The sequence below is a fragment of the Pygocentrus nattereri genome, chromosome 22, assembly GCF_015220715.1.
Source record: "Pygocentrus nattereri isolate fPygNat1 chromosome 22, fPygNat1.pri, whole genome shotgun sequence".
In the NCBI taxonomy this organism is placed as follows: Eukaryota; Metazoa; Chordata; class Actinopteri; order Characiformes; family Serrasalmidae; genus Pygocentrus; species Pygocentrus nattereri.
In genome coordinates, this window is record NC_051232.1 from 11,414,515 (window position 1) to 11,426,468 (window position 11,954).

At 39.4% G+C, this 11,954-nt stretch overlaps 1 protein-coding gene across 1 annotated transcript; it reads left to right on the plus strand.

The window, feature by feature from the left end:
- The first annotated feature begins 255 nt into the window (after positions 1-255).
- LOC108415607 (C-type lectin domain family 4 member K-like) lies at positions 256-7,554 on the plus strand. The gene is made up of 6 exons (XM_037532778.1): positions 256-328; positions 534-714; positions 5,815-6,114; positions 6,631-6,773; positions 6,864-6,970; positions 7,073-7,554. Exons 2-6 carry the CDS (start codon positions 543-545, stop codon positions 7,224-7,226), a joined length of 876 nt encoding a protein of 291 aa, XP_037388675.1. The 5' UTR covers positions 256-328; positions 534-542; the 3' UTR covers positions 7,227-7,554.
- Positions 7,555-11,954: the final 4,400 nt, after the last annotated feature.

Sequence of the window (11,954 nt, forward strand, 5' to 3'; positions counted from 1 at the left end):
AGACAGAACATTCAAAACAATATGCATACAATCAGAAGCAGGCAGAATCAACTCGATGGCACTTAAAAATAAATAATAAATATAATATCTTGAGAACGTTTAACCAAATGGCACAAAAAAGCATGACAATCGCAGCTCTGCTGCACTCACGCCTCAAACACAGGGCTATAGTTCATCCAAAGTATGTGCTAATGCTTTGTGACTTCCTTTGCTGACAACACCAGAATGATTACGCTGCTGCCTCACCGTAGATTACACAAGAGAAGACGTGCAGTGTCCTCACAGACAGAAAGAGACGAAGTATTTGCTTGGGAGTCATCTATCAGAGGTGGGTGGCAGCGGTTACATGTACATACAATCATGGTTTTGATTCACGTGTCCTTTTCGTAGCATTTTCGTATGATTATATTTTATATTCAAGAGTTCTCTGTGTTCCATTTTCACCATGTACATTCTAGGTGATTATAGGCATCATTACTACAGTGTTATCTCAGTATGGCTTTGTTTACTCTACTCACCTCTATATTCTCTAGATTAGAGAGATGTCTCAGACTGTTTACGAAAATTTCAGCTACACTGAAGAGCCAAGCAGAGGAGAGCGAGTGGAAGTGGTGGTGGATATCTATGAAAGTGCGGATACTGCAAGAAACGTCAATGCCACCTCAGAAAGGGATGATAGCGGCACAAAAAGGAAACTACAAACTCACCACACAGGTATTGTTGCGCTTAAAGACGCGCCAATACTGATATTGGTGCCGGGTATTAGGCTGATATCGTGCTCATTTACTCATTGTACTGATATCGTACTCATTTACTCACTTAAACATTCACCAATACCAACGCGGACACCTGCGGATACTATGTGATGTAAACCTACAGTGTTGCGCTACTGAACAAATGACACAAGAGGTGTTACTGACTCCAAGACTGTCTGACTCAAAGTCACTGGTCACTTTCACAACATTCTCGCACCAAGAACACGCTGGGCAATTTCAGCCGTTTTTAAACAATCATGACCACTTCACCAGTGCATGTCCAGACAATTCGACCAGCTAAACAGATTTTTTTTTCTTTTTTTACAATTGTTAAATAGGCTCTAAAGAGACTATACTGTCCTATTATGTACATCACTGCCTGGCTTTTAGTTTCAGTTTTAGTTATTTTGAATAAAACAGCTTTCATAGACAGAGGTGTCTGTAAAGACTGCATTTCACATAGCATGGACCAAGTTTTTCTGTACAGTGTAAGCATGTACATCACAGGTTTTGTCTGAAGATATATAGAGAGAGAGAGAGAGAGAGAGAGAGAGAGAGAGAGAGAGAGAGAGAGAGAGAGAGAGAGAGAGAGAGACAGATACTTTATTGATCCCGAAGGAAATTTAGCAGCCAGTAGCAGACACACAACACTGTACAGTAACCATAATAAGGGTGTAGACATATATTCAAACATTACAGCTGAGCCGACAGTACGTGAATGAGGTGCCCTTGAGCAAGGCACCCAACCCCCAACTGCTCCCTGGGCACTGTGGATAGGGCTGCCCACCTCTCAGGGTAAGTGTGCTCACTGCCCCCTAGTGTGGGACTTCACTAGTGTGTGTGTGTGTGTGTGTGGTGTTTCACATACATGCGGATGTGAAATTTGCCCACTGTGGGACTAATAAAGGTCACAATCTTAATCTTAATTTTGAGTCACCATAAAAACAAGATTTCTACAATCGCACAGTGTATGTTTGGCATTAGAAGCAAGACATTCAGCTACAGCTCAACCAGCCAAATAAAGGGGGGGGTGGGGTCAGTTTTTATCCCACTTACTTAGAGCTGTGCAGAGGTGCTGTTCTGACTCTTATGCACTGCAGCGCTACATGATCAAAGGTAACTAATGTAGTCTAGATAGCTAATGCGCACCATTTAGAGTTAACTTTAAAATCTTTATGGTATCGGACTCGGTATTGGCTGAAAACAGTAATGGAAAACATGTACCTGGTCTGAAATAATGGCATTGATGCATACCTATTTTAAAAAAAAATTATGTTTAAAAAATCCAAATACTTGGCTCACATCTGAGGTTTTCCAAAACACTGCAAAAAAGAACATTTAAAAATACATGTGGAAGTGGAAAGAGAACTGAAAGGTAAATTGGGAAATGTACTTCTTAACTGTTATTTAGATTTACATTTAGTCATCCACAGTCAAGCAAACAGACGAAGCCACAAAAGCACCAGAAGATACTGTGAAAATCTACAACATAAGAGTTATGCTATATACACGGGTCTAGCCACTGAGGAGTTGAACAAACCTTTTCACACAAATAAACAACTAAACAGTGTTTATGCAGAGGATTAAAGAGAAATTACAATAATTTGTAATTACAAATAGACCTGATAAAGCAAAAAAAGATGTTAAGCATTGCTTTAAGAGGCGAGTCTTCAAACCACAGCAGAATGAACAGAGTTCCTGTGCCGTGGGGAAAAACACTAAAGTGGCAAGATCTAGCCTTAGTGGAGTGGTCAAGTCTGATGATGAGCAGTGCTTGAATGAGAAATTGAGTGTGTTACGTACACAGGAATGTTCATATTGTAATGACTGTTGGAAGTAGACATCTGCAGGATCTTGTGGAAGATGTTACGTGATCAGAAAAATTTTAACTTCTCGGTTTTTAGGCTTGTTAAATCGTGGGATTTCTGTTCAGAGTAAGTCACAAAGTCCTCTGCAGTAAGACAAGATCCTGGAAGAGGATTTGAGTAGGGAAGAGAGGGCAGAGAACTATTTCCCCTGGTAGGAAATGTAACTGTTTATCTTGAAGTGAAAAAAAAATCCACAGAGGAAAATGACTTGAGCAGGTCATAGTACTTGGCCAAATCCGGTGGAGAGCAGGATTCTTTTGTCAGATTTGAGAGTTTCAGAGAGCTACGGATTACAAAACAATGATTGTGATGCTTTGGATGTGTTTAGGAAAGGGACTTTACCTCTTTGCTTTCTTCCCCACTGACACTAGTCTGCACTAATAGTTATAAGCACCCTCTTGTTGCCTGTAACAACACCACTATGAAAAATAACCAAGTCATAGAAAGAGCTAGCCGGGCCAAAGTTTGGCCTCCACAGAGCGAGTTAGTTCTAATACAACGTTACAACTAAGCCACCCAAAGGAAACAATAAGAGAAGTTCGTATCCTACCCAAAAACTATCCTAACCCTCTATTGCACAAGTGTCAAGCACCAGTTACCTCATTAAACACACCTGATTCGGCTAATTAGCAAAGCTTTCACAAACTCTATTCAGAATGTTTGGTGAAGGTCAATGCTAATCACCATGGCACTCTGGCCTGGCAGGCCCCCAGTTTGACATGCCTGCTCTATTGAATGGTGTTGCCATATGGCAAAAATGACCTCATGAAATTATATCAACAGTGTAAAACCTGGGTTATACATTTCAACAAGTTGGATTTGTTTAGTCTTGTTTTCAATAAAAGGATGTTTTTAATAGTAAAAATTGATTTTATGGTACTTTCCACGATTGTGCACTGTTGCCAGATGGCGACAATTGACCAACTACCCCCTTTCAAAAAAATATTTTTAACATGTTTAAGTAATAATTCATGCACTAGAGGGTTCATTTTGTTGACCTTTTTTCACAGATGAATTAAAATGTATATAAATAAAATGTAACAAATAAAATGAATATCCTGCTATTTGATTTACTCAAAAAATATACACACAGTCTCTATTAAGTAGTCATATTTATCGATGTGTGTATTGTTATTTATTTGGATAGTAAAGCTCACTTGATTCAAACACTATAGAATTCTCTTGAATGTGTTTACAGATTTTCTATCAAATGTTACAATTATCTCCTCCGTCTGTTATAATTAACCACAGCTATGGGTTAAGCTGCGACATTTCTACTAACAAATGTTCCCAAATGGTAGGTGTTCAAAACAAAGACTGCCTTTATTTTAGATGGGCCGCCTGTTTCTATGAAAAATAAAAGTCTTGCTCAAATACAACGCCTTTTGCAAAAAGTTGGGATGCTGTGCAAATCATTTAAACCCTGTATTTAAATAAAAATACTACAAAGATAAATGAAATGTTGAAACTGAGAACGTGTTTTTTTTTTTAAATATATGCCCATTTTAAATTTGATGCCAACAACACGTTCCAAAAAATATGGGACGTGGGCATGTTTATCACTGTGTTTCATCACTTCTTCTTTTAACAACACACTGTAACCGTTTGGGACCTGAGGAGACACTGCTGTAGCTTTGAAAGTGAAAAGTTTCCCATTTTTGCTTAACACAGGATTTCAGTTGCTCAACAGTTTGGGATTTCCTTTGTCATATTCACAGATGTGCACGTCACCCAAGCCATGTGCAATAATTGAATTGTGTTCTGAAAACAGGCTGAGTGGACTTTAGACTGGAGGGCACAGAGTCCATTATTTCCAAAAAGAATTTCAAATGTTGATTTGTCAGACCACAGAACACTTTTCCACTTGCCCTGAGCTCAGGCCCAGAGAAGGTGGCAGCATTCCTGGATCCTGTTTATACAGCACTGTGCGAAAGTTTTAGGCATTTAAGCAAATTGTAAACAATTGACCTCAGTAGTGATTTATCACAATATATAATAAAGGCATTCATAATTCAAATAAACAAAAACAAAAAGTAACAAGAATTTCTTGGGTCCATATTTTTCCTTGACACCTTCACAGCCGCCACAGACTTGATAATATCATCAATTATATCATGAGCACAATTTACTGAAGCACTGATTGGTCAAACCAGGAGCTACATATAATACTGGGCTTCCTCGAGGAGAGACTTGAAAATGGTTAAACGAACAAACATCCACAAAATCACTATATATATATATATATATATATATATATATGTGTGTGTGTGTGTGTGTGTGTGTGTGTGTGTGTGTGTGTGTGTGTGTGTGTGTGTGTATAGTGGTCACATGTGCAGAGGTAAGCGATTATTGAGGGCAAATCCAGGGTTGTAGTCGAGACAGTCCAGGTTCCAATAATCTACACCAAGTCGAGGGTGGACAGACATGACAGATACCAGAATCAGACCAACAACGCGAAGAAACAAAGTAAACATGTAAACACCAGTACATCCAACAGAGACCAATACAAAGAGCAACAGGTGGAAAACAGGTGGAGACAATCATGGGCGGAGACACGAAACGAAAACAAAACGTGGCAGGCAGTGCTCTAGTATCCCCCACTGCAACTGTGGTATTTACATGCGTATTGCAGTAAAATGTATCATCACTAAATTTACACAAGCCAGTGTGACAGGAAAAGAGAACAAACGTTAATATCAGGCACTGTTTGAAGCTAAAGAGCAAAGATTTAACAACTGTTCGCTCGTTCCTCATCTGTTTTTAAAGTAGATTTAGGAGCATTACTGACTTTAAAAAGTACCATGTTTACTCATAAATATACGTGTCCTCCACCATCGCACTGAATTCTGAAAGTTTCAATTCATCCGGCCACCATCTGAAGTATTCTTGGTGTACAGAGCAGATAAAGAACATTAGATATTTTCCGAAATATTTTAACTGTAAGAAACAAAAAACAAATGGGTGAATTTTTCAGAACAATTGCTTTTGTTGAGTCACATTATATGTATCTATGAAAAGAACTGTAATGCTCAACAACAACAGAAGCAGTACTGATGATGATCATACAACACTTTCTAAAGAGCTCTTACAACCAGTGTTTCCTGACTCTTCTCCTGGAGACGTGCTGCTCTACAGTTTAAATCTTCACAGTAAAAAACAGCAAAGTGTCTGTATCTATTTCACAAAAACAGGTGACACTGCAGGGAGCAGAAGCTACAGACTGGCTGCAGTGTGTCTGGGGCTGCTGTGTGTTCTCTTGCTGACCGCCATCACAGTGCTGTGGGTCAAGTTCACCAACCTGACTGCAGAGAGAGACCAGCTAAAGACCAGCTACACCAACCTGACTATACAGAGAGACCAGTTACAGACCAGCTACACCAACCTGACTATACAGAGAGACCAGTTACAGACCAGTTACACCAACCTGACTAAAGTGAGTGAGCAGTTACAGAAAGAAAGAGATAAACTTCAGGAGAGACTTTGTGGACTGAGTAAGTAAATATTCATCAACCTTCACAGAATTAGTTTTAAATGTACGTCCTACAGTAAAAATGCCACTTGAACGCTTTTAAAAAGTCAACCAGTAAGGTTTGTTTAAACTAACCACATTTATATGAAGGACACAGCCCGACTACATTACAAGTCAATCTAAGAAACAGGGGTGTGCATTTCAGCTCATTTTAAATATGCGAGTCTCCCTGAAGGACAATTAAATAATCAGTTGACCATGTAGAAGAAAAAATAAACAAACAAAACCACTGTAAAACAATGTGACATTGCAGCACATCCATAACCATTTCCTGTAATAGCTTTCTGTGATGGAGCTTTTAGGGGTCTTAGATGTCAGGTTCCCATCACCACCAGTTTCTCTAGAATGAAGCATTTCACAGCAAACCGCTCTAAATTTTATTTACCTCATACCTGAACGATGTGGAAATTGTGAAGAATCGTTTGAATCCTCCTTTAACTGAGCTGAGCTATTAATGTATGACTTTCTCCATGAAAAGGTAAAAGCACTGAGCAGGGACAGAAGTGTTTCAGAGACAGTGTCTACTACATCTCTACTGAGAAGAAGAGCTGGAGTGAGAGCAGAAAGTTCTGCACAGAGAGAGGAGCAGAACTGGTGATCATAAACAGCAGAGAAGAACAGGTGAGGGTGAGAGAGAGAGAGAGAGAGAGAGAGAGATACTACTGTTCTTCAGCTGTATATATTCACATTGTGCCATATGTACCATGTCAGGAGTTCATCAGTAAAGTCTTTGGCAGCTCTGAAGCTTGGATTGGTCTGACGGACACGGAGAAAGAAGGGGTCTGGAAATGGGTGAACAGCTCAGCACTGACCACTGCGTAAGTGACCAACGAAGTGAACTCAGTTCATGATGCTTTATTCACTCTCTAAGAAGGTCTAGAGGTGTAATAGTGAAGATAATCTGATTCTCTGTGTTTCAGGTTCTGGTGGACAGGGGAACCCAATGATCATGGAGGAAATGAGGACTGTGCTGTAACTGGCTATAAAGGTGCTGTATCTGAACGTGTATCAACCTGGGCTGATTATCCCTGTGATCATCATGTAGTTGGACTCTGTGAGAAAAGTTTCATTTAATTTGGTCTACATAACAGAGAACAGCAAAACCGATTTAACATACATTTAAAATACTGTAATGTGCATAAAGCTGTGCAGTAATCTGTGTAAACTGCATGTTTTTATATTTTCCTCCCTGCATTATTAGTGTTTGTAATAGGACTTACTTAAATGTAGAGACAATGTAAAGCAGTCTCCAGTCTTCTTTAGTCTCCAGTTTTACTTCGGGTCAACACACACACACACACACACACAGTCTGCAGCAGCGTAGACCTCCTTTCTATGCTGTCTGTACCTTGTATGTTATTTTAGCATTGACTGAATTAAATCCTCTACATTTTAAACAATATTATATTGAGTCATTTTTGAAAACTATTTCAGCTCTTTCTGTGACTCCATTGCAGAAGCAGTTTAAAAAGAGTCTGGCCACTTGTTTCTCGCACTACCATTTTGCACCAGGAGGTCTTCAATGAGTGAGAGTAAATCGAAAAATTCAACATGTTTACAGCCATTTATGCAGGAATGTCTTAGTTTTGGAAAGTAGCCCACCTTAACAAGCTAAAAGAACCAAGAAAATTGACCAATAACCTTTTTTCTACAACAAACAGGTTTTGATCAGCAGCAGATTAGCATCACTACTACTGAGCGCTTTCTGGCTGAACAGCTCAGTGGCTGAATAAAGCAGTTCACACTCATTGACATCACAATCATACATAAGGCACTGTTAAAGCAGAACAATGAAGTTCAAAAGCTCTAAAACATAAAAAATCAGTGGTTTTTTTTGCTGTTCTGTTCTGAAAACAAGGGCATTTTTCTGTACCGTAAGTATTTACGAAGTACCCGTTTGCAAAAAAGCTCCATAGGAACATTTTGGCCCTCTAGAGTTTGGCGCACCTCAAAGACAAAGAGTGGAAATTCTCCACACTAGATTTCTCTGGTGTGGGTTCACAGCTCCCCACGACCCAGAAATATCAGCGGCTTAGAAAATGTGTGTGTGTGTGGGTTATAGCTGTTTTATCTCTGCAAATAATGCACATAAAAGCAATCTGCATACTAACAGTCTCATTCCTTGTGGAGAAACTTCACACTGCTAAATGTGCACAGGTAAAAGAGTGAGTTCCAAAGTCATGATTTACATAGTAAAAAATGGGTTTCCATCATTATAGCAGACATGCTTTGGATCACAGCTACAGATGCCTGTGGGAAATTTTGAAGTATGACATTTTCAAAATTTCATAACTAATCTGAACCACCGGGACAATTAACTCTAGCATAACTCTTACAGCCTCTTTTCTTCTACTTCTCAGTCATTCTCCTTTACAGATTCTCCTTCTTTGAACACAAAGCTACCTTGTTTCAAACCTGTTGACTCCTTTTCTGTCTCCAAGCTCATCACTAGGTCTAATGCTTCCTCCTGTCAGCTTGACGCTGCCCCCTCCCCTCTACTCAAAGCCTGTTCATCTGTAATCAACACCCCAATTGCTATAGTGATAAATTCATGTCTCTGTTCTGGTTTTGTTCCTACTGCCCTTAAAACTGCTGGACTTACTCCTATACTTAAGAAACCTGAATCGGAAGTCGTTCTCTTTCTAATTACAGACCCATCTCACACCTTCCATTTTTAGCTAAAGTAATGGAAAGACTAGTTGCTTCCTAACTTCAGACATTTCTCAGTGATAATGCCTTTTATGAGCCATTTCAATCTGGTTTCCGTACTCACCACAGCACTGAGACTGCTCTTCTGCGAGTTGTTAATGATCTTCTCCAGTCTGCTGATAGTGGTTCTCTCAATATTCTCCTTCTCCTCGAAGTAAGTGCAGCATACGATATTGTTAATCATGATGTTCTCATTTCTCGTCTTTTCTCTATTGGTATCACTGACACAGCCTTCCAGTGGTTCAGGTCATATCTTACAGACAGACACCACTTTATTACACTAGGCCCACAGAAGTCCTCCACCTCTCCTGTTAGATGTGGTGTCACGCAGGGCTCAGTTCTTGGACCCCTACTTTTCTTAATTTACATTTCACCCCTTGGGCAGATTATTCATAGCCATGGCACTTCCATTGTTATGCTGATGATATTCAGTTATATCTCAGTACACATACACCCTTAGATTCCCCTCCATGAATTGATTGTATTTCTGATTTAAAGCTCTGGATGCACAATAACTTTCTCATGCTGAACACTGATAAAACTGAAGTCTTACAGGTTGGCCCTAAACATTTACTATCAAAATCGTCCAATTTTTCAGTTAATATTGATGGCCTGCTCGTTAAGCCTGCACCTGTCGTTAGAAATCTTGGTGTTTTTGCTCAACTCATCACTTAATTTTGATCTGCATATCAAGTTCCTCACTAAGACTGCATTCTTTCACTTACATAACATTGCTCGTCTCTGACCGTTCCTGACCGATAAAGATGCCAAAACTCATGCCTTCATTATGTCCCGCATTGACGACTGTAACTCCCTCTCTGTTGGTCTCCCTGTAAAGACTATATAAAAGTTACAGTACATTCAGAAGTCTGCAGCTAGAGTTCTCACCCATATTAAGCGTTATATATCATATATCATATCATATCACCCCCATTCTCTCTCAGCTATACTGGCTACCGGTCCCGTCCTATATAAAGTATAAAATTTTACTACTCACTTTCAAAGCCCTGCATAACCTCACTCCCCCCTACCTCAGAGAACTGCTGACCTCTTACACTCCCTCTCACTCTCTCAGGTCTTCTTGCAATAACTTACTGGCTGTTCCACGCACCAGACGTGCCACTTTGAGAGGGAGGTCCTTTAGTGCCATGGCCCCCAAATTCAGGGACTGCTCTTCTCTTTCCTCTTTTAAATCTGACTTGAATACTTTTCTGTTTAATGCACATTTTTCTTCCTCCTCCTCTGCATAGTTTTTTATTTTTTTCCCTGCCCATGCTATGTGAAGCGACCTTGGGTTTGTGAAAGGTGCTATATAAATGTAATTTATTACTATTATTATAATTACAGCTTATTTATGCCCCTTAATTATCTACTGTTTGAACAGTAAAGAAAAGGGAATAAGAAATGACATATATGTATTATTCAGTATTATTTAGCATCTGTTTAAAATGAAATGAGTCCACTCTAGAAGCGTCAAAACTACTAAAGCACGCAAGACAAGCTCACAAATTGCAAAGACAACCTCGTCAGCCAGGGAGAACGAGGTAAACAACATGGTGAATACAGCTGAGGTGGTAAGTGAGCTAAAAGCTCTCCGCTCTGAGCTGGATGGAAGGTAATCGTCTGGGTGAAATGCAGTGGTGGATGAAGTACACAAATCATGTACTTAAGTAGAGATACCCAAGGTAAAATATTACTCCAGTAAAAGTAGAAGTTCCTCCCTTTAGACCTCCACTTGAGTAAAAGCACAAAAGTATTTGCCTTCAAATGTACTTAAGTATAAAGTAAAAGTACTAAAAGATTCATTCTGGCTCTGATGTCCTGTTATCATTTTTATAACCCGACTCGCTTCATGAACTCATTTCAGGTGAAAGTCCTCCAGCGTCTTTTAATAGAACGTCATTAATTAGTGACTCTGACGTCTATTAAAATGATCATAAGCACAAAACACTGAACATTCATAACTCATCCTCTTTTTTTGGCTTTTTTTTATTGTTTTTTTCTTAGTCCTCTATGGTCATGTACTATCAGTACAATGCAGGAATTTGACATGTAATATGACATGCAATGACATTTAGCTGTAGCCTTCCTGCTAAAAAACCCATCTGTCTTCTGAGGAGCACAAAAGCTCAAGAGATATTTGGTGGGACGGGTCTATTTTCCAAATTGTACAAGTAAAAAAGGGGAACAGCTCATTCATAATCTTCTTTATATCCAAAGAACAACGCAATGCCTGTGAGGGTAAATTTGCACTGATTCATGCAGTTCTTCATGGCAAAGTACATACATTGTTTAATATGCATTGTTTGGTGCTCAACACACGCAACATATGACAACTGTCCTAAATTTATGAATGTTATGGTCACCTTATTTAGTCAGTATATTAGAGATTTTGGAATAGTATCTGGGGACATTCATTGCTGCATGAATTGTAATTTGCTGTTTGCAGTTTGATCAACATACTGCATACTGCCCATGTATCAGTCTGTCACTGTGACTACCCTAAGCTTCAGTCTGGAATCCAACAATATCTCCTAATGACACAAGGAAAACACTTTACTAAGTACTGTAAACATGTCTGTGCTAATTGTGAGCTGCTAAATTTTAGCAGTAAATAAACAGACATCACTACACCAAAAATTTGCTAAATTAAATGTAGCTTTTAGGTTTGTGGAGATCTTAAACTCAAATGTGCTCTGGGTCAATAGCAGACCAAAAGGGAAAGGGACACAGGAGGCATCAGAGCAGTTTGCATGAACACAGAACAACGTAAAAACGTAAAACGTAAAACAGGGCAGGAGCTGGTTTGAAATGGTAAATCATGCAGAATGTACTTCTGAAACATTTCCCAAGGCAGACTGACTTTACTACCCTCTAATGGCATCCTAGCACAACTCAAGTCTTTAAAAAGTTCTAATAGCATCTGCTGTTTCAGACTGTTCACTAAAAGCACTGCATTAAAAGCCTTATATGTCACGATTGGCCCCTCCCTGCCCTGTCCACGTGCTCGTGTTGTGTTTACTTCCCAGTCTTGTTCTTGTGCTTCTTTGTTTTGGTTCTAAGTCCGGGCCCCTTGTTTTGTGACTCCACCCC

Excerpts from the sequence above, each read along its gene's own strand:
- LOC108415607 (XM_037532778.1), top strand. The coding sequence starts at position 543 with ATGTCTCAGACTGTTTACGAAAATTTCAGCTACACTGAAGAGCCAAGC. Across the intron at positions 715-5,814 it reads ACTACAAACTCACCACACAG|GTGACACTGCAGGGAGCAGA; the intron begins GTATTGTTGCGC and ends TCACAAAAACAG. Across the intron at positions 6,971-7,072 it reads AGCTCAGCACTGACCACTGC|GTTCTGGTGGACAGGGGAAC; the intron begins GTAAGTGACCAA and ends TCTGTGTTTCAG.